Source organism: Corylus avellana, chromosome ca5 (assembly GCF_901000735.1).
Source record: "Corylus avellana chromosome ca5, CavTom2PMs-1.0".
NCBI classification, from domain to species: domain Eukaryota; kingdom Viridiplantae; phylum Streptophyta; class Magnoliopsida; order Fagales; family Betulaceae; genus Corylus; species Corylus avellana.
The window spans coordinates 16,898,979-16,917,764 of record NC_081545.1 but is presented as its reverse complement, the minus strand read 5'-3'; the positions used below and the strand labels follow the sequence as shown (position 1 = coordinate 16,917,764).

Here is an 18,786-nt window from a genome sequence, read left to right as displayed (position 1 = left end):
TGGTTTTACCTTGAGGAGTTCAAGGGTTTTTCACTTTGTAAACAAACTTTGTGTTGTATTGGTGATGTTGCTTTAAATTCCGATGTGCATGTTTTATTTTGTTATTTGGCTTAGTTCCATACTTTGATTATTTGGTGATATTGAGTATTGCAATTTATTTTCTTTATATAAATTGCTTATGCATTTGATTTGGGGGTAGAACACAATCCTTGTTGTTCTTTCACATACTTTTTTCCTAACCATAGAACGTTCGGATAGAGGGGTTCGAACGTCCTCTATCCGAACGTTCGACCATATCATTGAACATTCGGACATAGAGGGTCAAACGTTCGGTATTGAATAAAAAACTCATTTCAAACCAACGAGCCACTAAACCACTTCTAAGCAAATCTTAAGGTCTTAACACGATCCTTAACAGAGTCCTACCCCAAAATAGCACCTCTATGCTGAAAGAAATTACGTCTAACATCATCAAAATGTTAACCTATCATTAAACTAAGAATCTGACCAATAACACAAACCTACAAAGTTAGTCATGTAAAACACTTAAACAAAATAACAACAAGGTAAGAAATGAGTTAGGCCTAGAAGGTTACTTCCTTGAGAGCAAAAACCACCAAGAACACATCTTTCTTCTTCAGAACACTCTCTCACACAAGAGTTTCACTAAGCAAGAGGGTCGAAATATGTGCTAAGAATCGAAGGGGGTGGGGTATTTATAAGAGAGAAAATATATGGATAAGAATGGGCTGCTTTTATGATGTCTCTAAGCAACCAAACGTTCGGTGTACTATTACCCAACGGTTCTTGAGTTGCAGGTTGAACGTTTGGGTGCTCCATGGTTGAACGTTCTGAGAGAGGTTTAAGGTCAAATGTTCGAGTGGTCCATGTGTGGTTGTTCTTCTCTAGGGTTTCGTTCAAACGTTTGGTGTACTAGGCTTCGAACATTTAGTCCGAACCAAAAGTCAAAATTCTTATTTCTAGTGAACCCTAATGAACTAGGTAAACCTATTAGCCCGTTCTCTTAAGCCAAACACAATCTAGTAAATACTTTGGATTAGGGTTTATTGGAGTAAATACTCCAATGCATTTCATATTGAATTTCCTTCTAATTTGTAGCTAAGTCCAATCTTCAATATTGAAGCCCTTACCGCCTATGTAAGGAGATTTTTTTTTTTTTTTTTTCTCTCAGTGTCCTTCTAAAGGAGTTTTTTTTTTTTTTTTTTGGTAAGTCCTATATGACGTTAGAACTTTCTTTATGATGACCTTAGGATTTGATTGGTAATTGTGTCCTATATAGGTTTTGTTTTGTTGTGAGTTGGTAGAGCATTATAAGGTGATGTATCAACGGTTTTAGGAATCAATAAGAGAGTTCAAGTTTATTGATCATTTCTGAGATGAGACTTTCTCTAAAGCTTAGATGAGTCTCCATAGCTTGATACGTGTGTGTTCATAAGTTTTTTCGTTTTTTGGCTAACGTCGACTGATTAACAGTTCTTTTTTTTTTTTTTTTTTTGACAACAAGGATTCATTTCTTTTTTATAAGTACAACAAGGAAGAACTACAAAAATATAAAAATAAAGGGTTGGACCGCTCAACAATAAGCGTCAAAACAATCCAAGTAAACATAAATTAAAATGAAATGCATCAAATAAATGACATGACCCTATGAATTCTTGGCTCAAACACCAAAATAAGAGGTCATCAATTAAGGTTGTTAGATAAGGTACAAGTAAGGGCATGACCGTCGGGAAACCCTTTTAACCCTATCTGAACCTCGAGAGCAAGGGACACATATAGGGGTATTACCCTTCAATCCTACTCGGACACCTGCAAGGAAACAACATAAATAAAAAAACAAAGAAACAGCATAAATAAATTATTAAACTCAAAAAACAATAGCACCAGCAGCGGAGATGGCGAGGACACAAAGAGCGTGAATTCCATAGGCAGGCGCATGAGATCTACTCACCCGAAAGTGATGGCCGGCCAGATGGAGGCGCATGAGGCAGCGATGAGTGCAAGGGAGGCATAGGGATGCTTCCCTCATCCCATGTAAGCCAGGCTTGGAGATGAAGTCTTACGTCTTGGGGAGGAAGATGTAAGCGTCGTAGAAAGAGAGATATAGTACGGTATTAATTAATTAGAAGAAGAAAAAAAATGATGTATATCATTACTTTTTTTTTTTGAAAGGGTATATCGTAACTCATGACCTATCAAAGCATACTCTGAAAAATCCTTTTGTTTAATTTCTTATATTATTCACATATTTCCTTCCAGAAATGAAATTCTCATTATTAAAAATAAAAAAATAAATAAATTAAAAAAAAAATTATTTTTATTTTTCGTTACACAATCATATTAACTCAAACTAAAATATAGGATAAATAGATATCCATTAATTATTGTTTCACATTTATTTTTGAGTAGCTACGCCAAAAAGCATATATTTTTTCCAATAAGATTGGTACCTTGTAAATTCTTCCAATCAAATTTATTGGAAGAATAAATTTTGGCACGAAGCAGATGATTTGATTGGTCCACAATAATAGAACATAGTTGTGAGAAATATCCACACATCGATTATTTCAATGTTTGTATAGAGTGGAATATTATTTTGACAAAGCAGAGAAGAGAAGGCAAGCCCAAAAACTAAATGGCATCTAATCAAGTTGATTATTATCACTTAACAGTTAAAAGTAATCTCAGAAATTCCACAAGATTACTACATTACTGGCCCATCTGGAACCATCAAAAGAGGGCATAAATGCTTGATCTTGGGTTTCCATATCATCATTCATCATCACCTGTATCTATCTTAGTTTTACATTTGAGGAAACATGGCTTCAGAAACTGCCTGTTCCAGGAAAATTCGAATTCTAATTAATAAAGCCAATAAATACCAAAATATTGGCAATGCTACCCCCTATCAATATCATATCATACATCCAAAATTGTTTTATATCAATGGAGTGGCCCTGCATGCTGTCATGTTCAAATTGATGACTCCGGAATCTTCAATCAATGAATACAAAGGTGTCACAAATTGGCTTAGGTTTTCAAATCCTCATCAAAGATCCTTCCTAGGGTTGCTACCATGCACTGTCATCTTCTATCAGTGGAGGGACGAATCTACAATTTTGAAGAGTCTGCTCAAAGATATGACCCACTTTCAGCAATTTTTCCTGCAAACATCAATCGAATCTTAATATCAGCCCTTTATTCAATGTTATGATGATGGAGGACTACAATAAGCACAGGTTAGGTATGCAAATGTTGTGCTGTATAATTTGCAAGCGGACGCCTTCGGTATTCACCACCTTTTCAGAAGTAATCTTTTCACTCTCCTTGCATCTATTAACGTATAAGTTTCATTGTAAATCACGAACAATTAGCACAAAACATGTGCTAATAGTTAATTCAAACATGACAAAATCCCTAAGATATCAAGTATGAATTATTAACTCTTTGAGATTATTAAATAAAAGCTGTTGGACCAACTTGGTCCCTGTGGAATTATCAATTAAGCACTCATCAGTTGGGTTACTTTTGAATAGTGAGCTCATTAAAAAAAATCAAAAAAAATCAAAAAATCAAAAGAGGTTTAGTTTGGTAAGTAAAGTTTATCTAAAAAAAAACATTGAAAGTGAAGATTATTCTTCTTTTACCACTCCCCAATTTTCTAATTTTTCATTAATAGACTAACTCAATAATCATTTACTAAATTAATTAGTGAAAAACTATAACAGGTTGCAACCCATCTCACTTACAAAGGACCAGAAGAACAAGGTCTGACTATGCAGTAATTCTAAGATCAAAATATCTATTGCTACATAAGAATACAATACCTCATCAAATGCTGCACCAATCATCTGAAGACCAACAGGGAGGCCTGCAACTCCCCCTTCAACAAATCCACAGGGCAAAACCAAAGCAGGTAACCCTGCCAAGTTAACATTAACCTGTATTGACAACAAAATCACCAACTGAGCAAATCTAAAACATGGAAAAGAGCTTATAGTTGGAGCTTGGCCATGGTCCTGATAGATGTCAAACAATGGGTGTATAGAAATTCAACCACAGACATAAAATAAAAGAGTTAGAACAAAATCTGACTAGTGTCTGTCAATAATTCATGATGATATCTCGTGTCCCAGAACCTACAACAGGAAGCTTAATACAATATTTAAGATCAAGCGTTATATATCTCACGCAATTCCTTGTGCACCAGAAACAGCAGATTGTCCATCCAAAAAAACGTAGAGGTTTGAGATAACCGGTCAAAATTGCCCGAGTATAGCCACTGGCTCCTACCACCTGGAATTTCCACTACATGTGAATGCACAGAGATTCTAGATCTCGGGAGGGGAAAAGGAGGCCAGGCATGCATATCATTTAAATCCTATCCTCATCTTAAAAATTAGCATCAGCATGTTCTTATAGTTCCATCCTGCTCTACAGAGTCAGAGGTACCTGACTGTGTTTTCTCCACTACTTTTTAACCGCTGAAAAGCAACTTCAAAAACATTTTTTTTTTACAAGTACTCAAAATCTAACGCAAAAGACACAACTTGGGTACACAGAAAATAAACAAAATAAACACCTAAGTAGGAGAAGAAGAAAATAAACAAAATAAACACCTAAGTAGGAGAAGAAAAGAGAACAAGAAAATCACAAAAGCTAAGCACAAAGGAAGCTAAAAAAGCAACTGTCCAAGAATACAGAGTATAAGAAAATAAGGACAAGCTCCGCCAACGTCCTCTCGCGATCCTCGAAACATCTATCATTGCGCTCCCTCCAGAGACACCACAAAAGACAAGAAGGCACTATCTTCTATATAGCAGCAATCTAAGAGCTACCGTCTGCCCACTAACAAACATACATTAGCCCAAGAAAGCCCAAAACAACTGAAAAACACACTCTTTATGCACAAGCTACCTCACAATGTAGAAAAAGATGGTCCACGAACTCCTCATCCATCTTGCACATACAACACCAATCAACCAAAAGGACATGCCTCTTCCTAAGGTTATCCATGGTAAGAATCTTTCTTAGGGCAGCCGACCAAGCAAAAAAAGCTACTTTCAAAGAAACCTTGGTCTGCCAAATTTTTTTTCTAAGGAAAAAGAATGTCACCATTACAAACAAGGACCTTATAGAAGGAGCTAACAATGAACAACCCTTTTTCAGAGGGGATCCACCAAAGCTTGTCTTCACCTTCCTTTCTTGCTCTACCTGAGTACTACAAATAAAAAATTGAGGCAAAGAAATTCACCTCCCAATCATGAGTCGCTTTAACAAAGCTTACGTTCCACTAATTGGAACCGCTAGAAAGCTCCAAATGAGCAATTACGAAAGCATCCTTAATGCAAGCAATACCAAATAATCTTGAAAAGCCTCTTTAAAGGCCATGTTCCCACACCACAAATCATGCTAGAAACTCACCTTAGCACTGTCTCTCACCTCAAATGGTGTGAATTGAAAACAATCCCCAATCCCTCTTAATATTCTTCTATAACCCTAGCCATAAGGAGTGGTTCGTTGGAAAACCACCCACCCCACGAACTACCACATTTAGAGTCAACTACAACTCTCTACTAGGCTTCTCTCATGCACATAACACCATAGCCATTTCCTTAAGAGGGCACGATTATACAACAGCAAGTTCTAAACCCCCACCCTCCCTCAAAGATCGGAGAACAAACCCTGGACCAGCTTACCAAGTGGAATTCGAACCATTCTCCTATCCCGTCCCATAAGAAATCTCGATAAAGCTTCTCGATAAAATTAGCAACCCATAGGGAGAGGAAAGAGTGACAAGAAATACGTTGGCAAATTGGAAAGCGTACTCTTGATGAGGGTAACATTCCCACCCTTAAACAAGTACATTATTTTCCAACTAGCCAACCGGAGATCTTTTTAATAACTTCATCCCAAGGACAACTAAGATCTTCCGGTTTGCGTTGGCCTTATAGGAGGAGGCCCCCAACGGAAGACCAAGATACTTCAAAGGCAAAGAAGAAACACCGCAGCCTAGAATGCCCACCAACCCATCCACATTCTCCACATTACCCACGGAAACCAATTCCGACTTGGCCACATTTATCTTCAAACCGGAGAGCTTCAAAGCATAAAAATAAAGCACGAAGAAAGTAAAGATGATCAGGCTTAGCCCAACAAAAAACCAAAATGTCATCCACAAACAACAAATGAGAGATGTCAACCACCCCAAACTGCCTAGACCCCACAGAAAATCTAGAAAGAAGACCCCACTAACAATGGCAGAAACCATTCTACTCAAAGCCTCCATCACAATAACAAAGAGAAATGGAGAAAAATGATCACCTTGTCTCAAACCACGTGAGCTACTAAAGAAACCGAATGGACTTCCCTCCCATTCACCAAAATGGAAAAACGCACCGAAGAAATATAATGCGCTATTCAAGAGCGCCATTTCTCCTCAAAACCACAACTACTAACAAGTAAGAAATCCCAATTGACATGATCATATGCCAAGAAATCCCAATTGACATGATCATATGCCTTCTCAATGTCTAGTTTGCAAAGCACCCCTAGTTCACCGAATCTGATTCTACTATCCAAACATTTGTTTGCAATGAGAACTGAATCATAGATTTGCCTACCTTGAACAAAAGCATTCTGAGATTTCAAAATAATCTTCTCCACAACCTTTCTCAACCTATTGGCAAGCACTTTGGCAATAATCTTATAGATTCCACTCACAAGACTAATAAGCCGAAAGTCTTTAAGATCAATAGCCCCGGATTTCTTTGGAATGAATGTGGCATTAAGACTTTTTTCAAAATTACTACTAGTGTGAAAGTCATGAAACGCCCCCATAATGTCAGCCTTGAGCACATCCCAGCAAGCTTGGAATAAAGCCATAGAAAAACCATCAGGCATTGGTGCCTTATCACTGTTCATATATTTCACCACCTTAAAACCTCAACTTCCTCAAACGGGCTCTCTAACCCCGATGCATCCTTTGTAGATATGGAGTAAAAAACAAGGCCATCCAACTGAACTGTTTTGTAAACAACCTATCATAGTATCGCACAACATATTCCCTGATAATAGATTGGCCAGAAGAGAATAACCAATCCACTACCAGAGCTTCAATGGAGTTGTTTCTCCTATTTGAGTTTGCCACCTGATGAAAAAACCTAGTGCATTTGTCACCCTCTTTTAGCCAAAGAGCCCTTTCACTTTTGCGTCCAACTAATCTCCTCCATTAATAAAGTTTTTTTCCAATTTACTAATAACCGAGGTTTTCCTCAACTTGTCTTCATCAACTAAAGCTCTCACCTCCTCCAACCCATCCAGAACACAAGACCAGAAGAGATTTTTTAAAAACTCCACATTGCTAAACACCTTTTCATTCTAGATTTTTAAATCAGTTTTCAATGCCTTTAGCTTCCTAGCCAAGATGAAGCTAGAAGAGTCGTGAAAGTAATAGGAAGACCACCACTGCCTTACCCTGTCCACAAAACCTTCTGCCTTAAAGTCACATATTCTCAAACTTAAACTTCATTCTAGATTTTTAAATCAGTTTTCAATGCCTTTAGCTTCCTAGCCAAAATGAAGCTAGAAGAGTCATGAAAGTAATAGAAAGACCACCACTGCCTTACCCTGTCCACAAAACCTTTTGCCTTAAGTCGCACATATTCTCAAACTTAAAATATTTTTTGCCTCTCAGAGAATCACCACAATCAAGGAGAATGGGAAAGTGGTCTAAGCGCAATCTTAGCAGCCTTTTTTGAAAAAGATCGGGAAACTTAACTTCCCAATCCGAAGAGACAAAAAACCTATCGATTCTTGACCTAGAGGGAGAGTCCCTGTCATAAGACCACGTAAAAGACCCCCCCCACCCCCCAAACAAGGGGAAGATCCATGAGGCCCAACTCAGAAATATAATCAGAAAACTCCATCATACCGAAACTAAAGCAAGCTTCAGTCTACCAATGCACCATAGTAGGTAACGTTGAAGTCACCCCCAATGCACCAAAGCAAATTCTACCAACCAAGCAAACCAGCCAGCTCCTCCCATAATAACCTTCTATCACGATCGGAATTATGCCCATAAACCCCCACAAAAGCCTAGGAGAAATCATTTCGATGTATCTAAAAGAAGCTACTGTACACTCCCCAATACACTCTTCAATCTTCTCCACCACCTTCCTATCCCACAACCAAAATGCCACCAAAAGCCCCTCTAGAAGGTGAGTAGAACCAATCCAAATGCTGACACCCCCACAAGCTATGTACAACACTGCTGGAAATAAACTCCAATTTGGTCTCCAGTAAATAAATAATATCTGCCTTCCATTGTCCAAGAAGATTTCTAACTCTTATATCCTTGTCAGCCTCATTCAATCCTCTTACATTCCAAGAGAACAACTTAGGCTTCATAAAAAACCATTAGCAGCCCTCCCCCATCACTCTACCGTGGCTAGCACTACCATTATTCGCATCATAGTTTATGGAGCAAACTAACCTTCTTAATTCTCTGCTGCCTTTTTTTCCCAAAACTGGAACATGAGGACAACACCTACTCCAACTGGCTAGCATCCATGGCCGCAAACAAGGCCACCAGCTCCTCTTCAGAACTCTCAACACGAAAGCCCCACAATATGACGGATTTGTTCCACTGTCTGCAGCACCCAATCTGAAGCAAAGACCATGCTGCTCTCTTAGAAGAGACTGCTGCACACATCTCAATGGAGTAGGCTCCACGTTAGAGAGCAAGTCCATATCCAGACAAGGACCCTGCTCACTTGCCTTCTCACCCCAACTAAAAAATACCTTCTCACCCCCAGCTAGCTTAGAAAAAGCATACCAATATCCATCCCCACACATTCATTCATTGTCCCCCTGCAACTCCCCTTTCCAAAGAGGAGATGAAAGAATCAACAAACTGGCATAGCCCCCCAAAAATATTCAAGCTTCCAAGTCTGCCCAGGCTAGACAAACTCACAGGGTGCAAACCAATCTTCGAACATTGCATTGGAGAGACCAAGTAGAATGGGTGTCAACTCAACCACTTCACCAGCGAAATCTGAGTGGAAAGGAGGAGAGCCAGAGTTACATGACCAAAGCAACGGTGGATCCTCCATGGTCAGAGAGAACCTTGGAAGTTCAAAACGAGTTACAACAACCCCAGAGAGATCTACGCCACCTCCCTCATTAGCCTCGATGACTACTGATGCATCCACCAGTGATCTAGCCTCTTGCAAAGACACACCACAGGTGAGTTCACCGTCCACCGTAAGCAACGAGCTATCAGCTTGCAAAGTTGCATCACCAATGGGCACTCGCACTCCAGCAACGAAATTGGCAGTGACTCGCGGTAGATCCACCGTTGAGCCACTAGCTTGGGCAGCGCTATCAAGACCCGAAACTAAGCTCCTTCGACCTGTATCCACAGTCAGGTCAAAACCCGTGAGATGGGCTTCCCCAACCCGAGCTTTCCTGACCCATTTACAAGTTGGCTTCAAGCAAAATGCATGTTTCACTAAAGGGCCCTTATTTCTCTTCACCAATCAAAGCACTGATTTTTAGGAGTAGGGCTTGCAAGAGGAGTTGACAACACCCATTGGGCCTTTCCTTTATTAAATTTCACATCCTTCAACCCAAAAGAGCCCAAGCCCTCATCCACTAAACCCAGCTTCCGGTCCACTTCCCCTTCTAAAAGTACCACCGACTACTCAGGGATTTAAGAATCCCACTAATGCATGCCACTCCTTCCTTATTACCCATTGCATCCGTAGCATAGAGACATGACCGGACATCATTAACATCATAATCCACGCAAGAAATCAGAGGGTCTATTAGAGACTTCCCCGACCTCAAATCATTCTCTGTTGAGCAAATCGGGGGCTTCTTCGTCCCCACCTAGCACCTCCACGAAGGGAGGGCTGCCTAAAGTAAACTCCTTGCACAGAGGAGCCGATGAGAATTACCCATGTCATTGGTTTGCCTTGCCCAGTTCCGCTGCGAAAAATTCTCCACCTCTCCCTTCTTGTCCCTCCAGCACAACAAAAGAGCCTCGACGACCACCACCCCCATACGCCTCCACCACCATGAAGCCGGACTTATTAGATTGTCGTTGAGCTATACGAGCCTTGGTCCCCTCCCCAGTCGACTTGACAAAGTCCTTCGCCTCAGTCTTTTGTGCCAAATCCTCCACCGTGGCGTACAACCAAGTCATACTCTCCTTCCCCAGCAACTTAAAAAAACAAATTACTTTATCCACAACCTCATTCCCATCATTAGGTTGCTATTGGCAATTAAATTCTGATAAACATTTAAATCTTTTCTCACTAATCTAGTTTAGGTCCTTTTAATGTTTCTCTCCATATGTCTATAAGATCAAGCTCAAGCACGTGAAAAAACGCTTCGTTCTCTCCTCTTTTTTCTTTCCCAATTAGCCCTAGCGGTGGCGCATGTAGGCGCTAAGCACGAGGGTTCGGCGAGTTTGTGATGGAACGTCGCTTCTCCATTGAAGCAAAAACCTTTTGCTTATCAGCAAAGGAAGGGTCTCCTGACCTTTGTTTGGAGGAAAGGAGAAAAGGTTTCATAGGGTTTATATTTGCGAGCAACCAATGTTCTTCTTGGTTGGCGGATACGGTGGAAGCAGCGAGTCAGGTGAAGGCTAATATCGCCAAGTCTTACCGTAAGGGAGATAAAGTTATGATGGTTCATGGGGTGGTAATAAGGCAGGAAGGTTCCTGGAGGTGTCCATTTATGCGGAGGTTGGATGTAAAGGAGTCATTTGGCTCTTGAAGGGTCGTTATGGGCGGGACTGGCGTCAATTTGCGGGTGAGCTGCGACTTATGATGGCTCCTCCCGAAGGGAGGATTAGGTCTTTGGAGTTTGAGATACCCTCTTTGCCGAGGATGCAGACCGAGTAGATCAAGACTGCTTGGGAAGATGCATCTGTTGGATGTACTCAGGGACGATCCTTTGCAGAGGTGTTACAATCGAAGCCTTGCCCTGAGGTGGTTTACAGGGGTTTGAAGGGGCATTCTTCGCATTGCATGGATCTTTTCCCAGTGACGGCGTGTTTTGAGGTGGGGTATGGTGGGAATGAGCAGCGGGTCACGGTGGATTGCTTTGAGCTAGAGAAGCTGGAGACTATGGGTGCTTCGGAGTCTTCTTCTGTGCTGGCGGCTGGCTCTACGAAGAAGATGAGGGGCAATTCTGTCAAGCAATGGGTAAAATATCTTTTAGGGTTATTCCATTCAGAGCTGGACCGTATACTTACTAGGCTATTTGAAGGCCTTCAAGCAGGGTTTGAAGGAATTCCATTAAGGAAAAAGATAAGGGTTGTGTTAAATAGTCTGAAAGTCCCTAAGGGTTTCGGGCTTGGGCTTTCTCCAAAGCCCAAACCCGCTGCGCATCTTAAGCCTCCTTGCAAAACGCAGATGAAGGCTCAGACTAAGCCACTTCAGGGCAGAGTATTATCGCCGATAGCTTCATTTTCGGTGGGCCTTGTTGTTGTCTCCGGCAGCATCTCTGATGTGCCCAATGGAGTTTTTGCCCCTGTGACGGTAAGCGTGGGTCCGCTGGTGTCTAAGGACCTGCAGGGTTCAATTGTGTTCAAGGACGATGACCCTCCAGAGCCTCTTACAGGCGATGGCTTGGATCCGGCGATGGCGTGCTTTATCGGCGATGGTAGTGGAGTTGCCGATGTTGGGTCCAGGTCCGGCAGGAGCGCAATCTGTCTATCTCCTCCCAGTCTGTGGGTGTCTAAACACACCGATGTTGAGGTTGTGACGGGTTTGGGTTCTACATCGAAGAATGCTCTATTGTCGGAGAGAGTCCAGGTCCGACAGTCTACTCCAGTGAGTACTCTATGTAGGGTTAGGGAGCATTCTGCATCTTCCTTGGCAAAAATCTCTGTCCTTCTAGAGGAAGACCCTATGTCTCTGGCAGTGGCCTCTCTCTCTCTGGAGGAGGCTCCTGCTTCTATGGCGGTCACTTCTGTTTCTCCGGCGGAGGCTTCTATTTCTCCGGCAAGCCCACTAAGCAGGGCAAGGGAGGGCCCTTTTTCTATGGCAGGAGATTTTGTTTCTCCGATGGGGGCTTATGCTTCTCTGGCGACGGAGGAAATTCCTGATAAGACTAATAGGCACCCTGCACCGGCGAAAGGTTTGATCCGACGGGGGTTTTTCGGGTCGAGAATTGTTTCTCCTTCTCTGCCTGTGGTGAAGGTGGCGTCTTCGTCAATTCAGGGTTCCAAGAATGACAGTTCCCATGGAGCGGCTGAGCTAGGTATGAGACTTCGCCAACCTTATCCTCGCACAACGGAGAGTGATGCTCCTATTTATTCCTCTGTCTCCAAGTCTCAACTAGGGTATTCCCAAAGAGTGAAGGATAAGATAGCAGCTGCATAAGAATAAGAACAAGGAGTTGCTAGCCAAGGTTGTGGCGGAAACTCCGGTGGAGGGGCTGGAGGGTTATTCCAAGGAGATGCTCGATGCGGTGAAATTCGCTTCCATTGTGGGTTTGTCTTGTGGAGGTGACGAGAAAAGTCTTTTGGATACTTTCTCAGTCACTGAAGAGGAGCGGGAGCCCAAAAAGGACGTTTTTGCTCCAAAGGTTAAGGGGAAGAGGGAGCTCAAAAATTTGGAATGCTCCATTAATTTTGAGGCTAGAGATCATGGCTCTAGTATGGTCAATTGTATTTAGGGCTTTTGTGGGTTTTAGGGCACAAGGTTTCTTTAGGATTCTTTGGTTTTTAGGGTTTGTATAAGGTGTTCTTTTTGTGGGTTTTTGAGGGTTTTCCTTCGTATACTTTCTGTATGCTTAGAGGCGCATTATGCTTTTTTTGATATTTACAACATTACTTATCAAAAAAAAAATGTTTCTCTCCATTCTCTTTGTCCTATCCATGGAGAAAAGAAAGAAAAAATATGACAAAACAAGTAACAAATAAAAAACATTAAATATAGCAGAAGATAAAAAAGAGTTGAAATGCTCACAGTCATGATGTCTCCTGCATACATTGCCAATGGGTCATCTTTTTTCTCACCTGTAAACATAAAAAGTGGTTATCCACTATGAAAGAATCACACTACTAACACAAAAACAAAAGACAGAAGCAGCATACCAATCTTATAAGCCGCAGATGGAGCAGCAGGTGAAATTAGGATGTCATTTTCATCCAATGCTGCCTTGAAACTTTTCCGTATTATGGTCCTCACCTAAAAGACTATTACAATCATAAATTTCTTCTTGAACACCGTAATTCCAGAGGATCATGAAGAAAACATATCAATATAAAAGAACCACCAAAGAACTACGATAAATGTTTTTATGACTGGGATATCCACAAAAATCAATGTTGTAAAAATAAGACTACAGTCATTAGAAATAAAAGAGTCGCAAGGTTGACATCAGTTAAGCCTATTATCCATGGTACCAAGTCCATGGTTCAGATTTGGTATTTTTTTTCTCTATAATGCCAGGGTTGCGCCCCTCTGCGCTCTTTTATACCATAATTACTTATCCAAAAAAAAAATACATAGAAATTCTACATATGGGGTGCCCCTCATTACCAAATCATCTTAATCAGGTTAAGAAAACAAATTACACTGATTAAATGAAAACAAATAGCACTATGATTGTAGTACCTGCTGGGCACGCTTGTAATATGCATCATAATAACCAGCTGAAAGGGCATATGTTCCTGTTAAAATTCTCCTTTTGACCTGCAGAAATGTAGACATAGGTTTATTCAAAGCCACTGACAGGTAAAACTTTAATTTATGATTTCCTTTAATGCTAAGTAACAACTAGTTCAATGAAATCTAGTAATTATGTGCCAGTTTATGAGATCTTCAAAACCCAAGCAAAAGTATGAATAGCCACCTAAAGTTCATGTACCTCGGGACCGAATCCTTTAGATCGAGAATCCCCATAAAGAGAGGTTAGCTCGCCAGCAGTGACTTGGTTTCCATACCTGGATATTGATATAGATAACAAAAATGATAACTCACTTGCTTATGTATTTTTTTATAAGTAATTCAATCTTTTTAAAAAGCGCAAAGTGGTGCAACATGGACCATACAAGAGGGACACCCAACTAGGGAGAAGAGCAAAAACACAAATCTATAAATTCAAGAAAATTAGAAAAACGAGAACTATTGAGAGCAACCATCCACCCATAAAGAGTTTTGAACACCAAAGCTTTTAACTCTGTCACCATTCACTCACAATCTTCAAAATTGGTAGCATTGCATTCTCTCCAAATGTACCACATCAAACATAGAGGAACCATCCTCAAAACATCTATACAAAGGTGGCTACCAAACCCGCCTCTCCAACTAGCCAACAACTCCACTGTTGAGGCATGACCCACTCTATCCAGAAAAGACTGAAAACCGAAACCCACAAATCTCTAGCTACTTCGCAGTGTATTTATAATTGATAATTCACAATTCCATTTAATCCAATCTTAACAAATATACTATCATGCATATGGCCCCACAGTTTATATTAAGTTTTTTTAAGAGAAAAATACAAAACCAGTCCTTGTGGTTGCACCGATTTGCAATAATCTTCCTCAAGTTGAAAAATGACTTAAAACTCCCCATGGTAAGCATAGGTGGCAAATCACTCCCCACATTGACTTGACATTTGAAATCTTGATAGAATCCACCGATGGGCCACATCATCCCCAATCAAAATTAGACAAGTCTCTTCTATAACAAAATATTTTGATGATCAAAAATATTAAAAAAATCAAAAAGAAAAAAAAAATTATAATAGGAAAAAACAAGGGGTGTTTGGTCACCCCCTCTGACCGGCTTGGAGGTGGTCAACCCACCCCCTATTTTTTTCTTTTTCCTTTTTCATCTTTTGATCTTTTTCTCTTTTTTTTTCTTATTTATGTGGTACATTGGCAGATTCTGTCAGAATTTCAAGTAGCAAGTTAACATAGGGAGTTATTTGTCACTTAGGCTTACCATAGGAAGTTTTAAGTCATTTTTTAACCCTATGGAGCTTATTGTAAATTAGTGCAACCAGAGGGACTGGTTTTATATTTTCTCCTTTTTTTAATGCTTTATCTTTAAGTAAAAAATATTTTCCCCTTTTGGCCAAATCCTTTCAACTAAACCACAAATGCTCATTAGTTGGCTTCTTTTTCATTTTCCTTTATTTTTTTTATTTTTTTTTTTATTTATAGGTTTAGTTGGTTTCTACCTCCAAATTGACTACCCAAACTCACTTGTTGTAACACAAATGGACGTGCAAGTGGGTATAGATTTTCAATTTTTAATCGAAGCCTATCTTAAAGGGAAACAAAGGGAAAGCTGTTTAAAGCATTCTCAGTGGCCTCCCTTCAGTTTTCCCTAAATGTAAGGAACCAAACTATTTTTTGCTTCCCTAAAATATTATTTTTTTACTTTTTTCTTCTCTCTCTCTCTCTCTCTCTCTCTCTCTCTAGCATAGATGCTGAAAAGTGGAAACCCATGCCCCCCATCCCTTCTGTTTCCTCCTAAATAGAGGCAAGTACGACAGCCATAGTGGATTATGAAGATTACGTTTATTCTGAATCTCCTCGTTTACCAGCAGAAGCATCTAGGCCGATTGAGAGAGTGAGTTTCCCCCTTTTGAACATCACAGCTGAGAGAGTGAGGACGGGCAAGAAAAAGAGATGTTGAGCTAATCTGGCAATGTGGTGGTCATTCGGCCATGGCATTGTGGTCGGCATCTACAATTCACTCAATGGCAAAGGGATGTTGCTCGTCAATGGCAGAGGAGTTAAAGGTTGGGTGTTTTATTTTGTCTCTGGAGGGTCACAACTGAATGGCAATGAAAGTTGCAAAATTGTTTGTTAGCTTTGGATTGATGGTGGGATGGTAGATGAAATTGGAGGTGGGGTTGATGGGTTTGTGTTTCGGTGATTGTACAAGGGATGTGTTGTAGGAGGTGTGAGAGGAGAGAGGAGAGAGAATGTCCTTTTATGATTATAATAAACCGTGAGAATTGCTACAGAACACATGAAGAACCTGCTACACGTGTGATTTTGTGGTATTTTCAAAATTTTCCTTAAATTTTAGGAAGGGAAGCAGCTTTAGGAGAGCTGCTGGGAAAGCTCTTAGCGTGTTGAAATAAGTAAAACCTTTAAGAGTTCTCAAAGGAACTAACAAGCCAAAGACAATTTTTCTTGATAATCATAAGAGTAGCAATCTAACAATGATTTTATAATCTTCTATTTATAAGAAAACAAAACCTTAACCTAAAAACAATCGATTATGATCCTTGCTTTAAACTGAACAAAAAATACTCAAAAACCCATCAATAACCTAATATAAAGCTCTGCTAAAGTGTTTCATAAACAGTATTTTCCCTCAGTTCTTGTGCTGCATCTCTCTCTCTCTCTCTCTCTAACCTAAGAAATAACATAACATTATTTATGCAAATTGATTAATACATATAAGTACACGTGTGTATGGAGAGAGAGAGAGAGTATATATGCAGACCATATGAAAAAATATATATCATCATTGTAGGATAAGAATTTCTCAGCATATTACCTAACACCATCATAACGTGATAAGTTGGAAGATGATTCAGATGCCGCAAGAATATAATAAGCAGGCAACCCAAGGGAGAAAGATGGTAAGGAGATCTACAATTTTAAGATTCACAGAAGGTTTTAAAAGATGTTAAAAGAATATGCATAAACTTCTGGAATGAAGTAGAGAAGTTAGAGCAGGAAATGGTTCATTCAAGGAATATAAACTATAAAAAGTCGACCTCTGACACAGAGCATCCTAGGTCCTCGAGATGCAAAGCAGCACCCCGTATTGCAGATATCACTCCACTATCAACACCATCATCAAGAGTTTCACGTATCAGACCAACCCTTAGTCCCTTCAATGGTTTAGATTCCAAAAAATCCGTGGAAGCAAATTGAGATGCAAAATCAGGAACCTCCTGAAAAGTTAAACATCTTACAAAATTAAAACAGAACACAATGCAATGACATCACATCACATTAGACACAGGACACTCAAAAAAAAATGCATGTCATCCTAATATCGTAGTCTTCAACAGCACTATATTCAGATCAACAACTCTTACTTAAAAACCAATAAAGTCACACAATGCAGGATGTACACCAACAAGATTAGGCGGCTTCTTGTTTAAAACATACCAGGTATATCTTCAGGTGGCAGAAATCAACCCACTTTTAGCTATATACCAAAGATAAAACATATACACAAACTCAATCCCTCACTCGCTACATATAAAACTTGGTCATAATTTGGTCACTTACAAGTATGCAAAAGACCATATTTGTACATACAAAACAAGGGTATAAGAGCCCCTTACTCGCTTACTACTGGTGGCATCAAGTCGATCGTGACCAGAAATTGCATGAAGAAGAATCCCAGTATCGGCAATCGACGATCCAAAGCAGCCAATGACATCAAGGGACGATGCATACGCCATAAGCCCATACCTTGAGACGCGTCCATACGTGGGCTTCAATCCAACGACGCCACAGAACGATGCTGGCTGCCGGACACTTCCACCGGTATCGCTTCCCAGTGACACCACACACTGCCTGGCGGAAACAGCCGCAGCTGAGCCTCCTGATGATCCTCCTGGCACCCGAGACACGTCCCATGGGTTTGCAGTCACCTAACGAATGAACACATGCATCACCTGAGTAAACCAACTCCTGTTACCAAACTACTTGAAAAGCCTAATTCGATACCAAACACTAACCAAATCTCAGAAAACTCAGAAAGGCAATGATAAAATTTTAGGACCTGAAAAGCAGAGCCTTCGGTGGTGCTCCCCATGCCAAACTCGTCGAGATTGGTCTTTCCAACCACAATGCCCCCGAGCTCCTTGATCTTCCTGACGGCCGTGGCATCGAACGGCGGGCGGTAGCCCTCGAGCACGCGTGACCCACCTGTGGAGGGCATATCCGCCGTACAGATGTTGTCCTTGACGGCCACGAGGACGCCGGCGAGGGGGCCCACCTGCTCGTTCCCGGCAATCAGTTCGTCAATGCGGGATGCCTGCTGAGAAACGGCGTCGGATAGGTGGAGGAAGGACCGGAGGTGGGGCTCCGTGAGGCGGAGGCGGGAGAGGTAGGACTCGGCTAGCTGGGTGGCGGTGACGTGGCGGGAGAGTAGGGCATGGCGGATGGAGAGGATTTGGGAAGGCGGGGATTGGGCGGTGAGGGTGCAGAGGGTGACGGGGAGTGACGATATGTATCGAGGGAAGCGAGAGGAGAGGGAGCGAGGAGGATGAAGTGTTGATAGCATTTTCCAATTACTCAAAGTTGACACACACAGAGTGGGCGAGGAAAGTTGAACTTTAACTGGGGATGGGAATTTGCGCTCGGGTCGGGAACAGAACCGGGTCGGTTGTGAATAGTACTATCATTTTTACATATATTTTCAAACTATTTATAAACTACTAATTGTGTAAATGTCTCATTTAATTATTAAAAAAAATGGTAAATATATTATAAGTCCATGAGTCAGGCCATCAAAACTAAAAAATTATTAATTTTTTTTTTTTGACTTTTTACTTCCTGGGTCAATTGAAATGCCAATAAAATCACTACCGTCAAAATTGTATAATCATCGTTGGTCCCAATTAAAATGCACCGTTTTACCACGTTAGCATAATAATTTTAAAATTAAATATAAAAAATAAAAAAAAAAATTAAAAAAATTGAAGGGGTCAGCGGTGGGGCTGCCACCGGGCCAACCCCTGGGGGTTTGGGGGTGG

At 40.7% G+C, this 18,786-nt stretch overlaps 1 protein-coding gene across 1 annotated transcript; it reads right to left on the bottom strand.

Annotated features, from left to right (window-relative positions):
• Nucleotides 1–2,650: 2,650 nt before the first annotated feature.
• On the bottom strand, nt 2,651–18,324 carry LOC132182639 (glutamyl-tRNA(Gln) amidotransferase subunit A, chloroplastic/mitochondrial). Its single transcript, XM_059595941.1, has 10 exons — nt 17,811–18,324; nt 17,368–17,679; nt 16,789–16,968; nt 16,566–16,660; nt 13,909–13,984; nt 13,656–13,733; nt 13,133–13,226; nt 13,005–13,054; nt 3,849–3,962; nt 2,651–3,185 (listed from the first exon to the last, which is right to left on the bottom strand). Exons 1-10 carry the CDS (start codon nt 18,312–18,314, stop codon nt 3,093–3,095), a joined length of 1,596 nt encoding a protein of 531 aa, XP_059451924.1. The 5' UTR covers nt 18,315–18,324; the 3' UTR covers nt 2,651–3,092.
• Nucleotides 18,325–18,786: the final 462 nt, after the last annotated feature.

Bases quoted from the DNA above. Each gene is read 5' to 3' on its own strand.
- LOC132182639 (XM_059595941.1), bottom strand. From the start codon at position 18,314: ATGCTATCAACACTTCATCCTCCTCGCTCCCTCTCCTCTCGCTTCCCT. The intron at 17,680-17,810 runs GTCCTAAAATTT...TTCATTCGTTAG, and splicing joins CCGAAGGCTCTGCTTTTCAG to GTGACTGCAAACCCATGGGA. The intron at 3,186-3,848 runs GTATTGTATTCT...TGATGTTTGCAG, and splicing joins TTGGTGCAGCATTTGATGAG to GAAAAATTGCTGAAAGTGGG.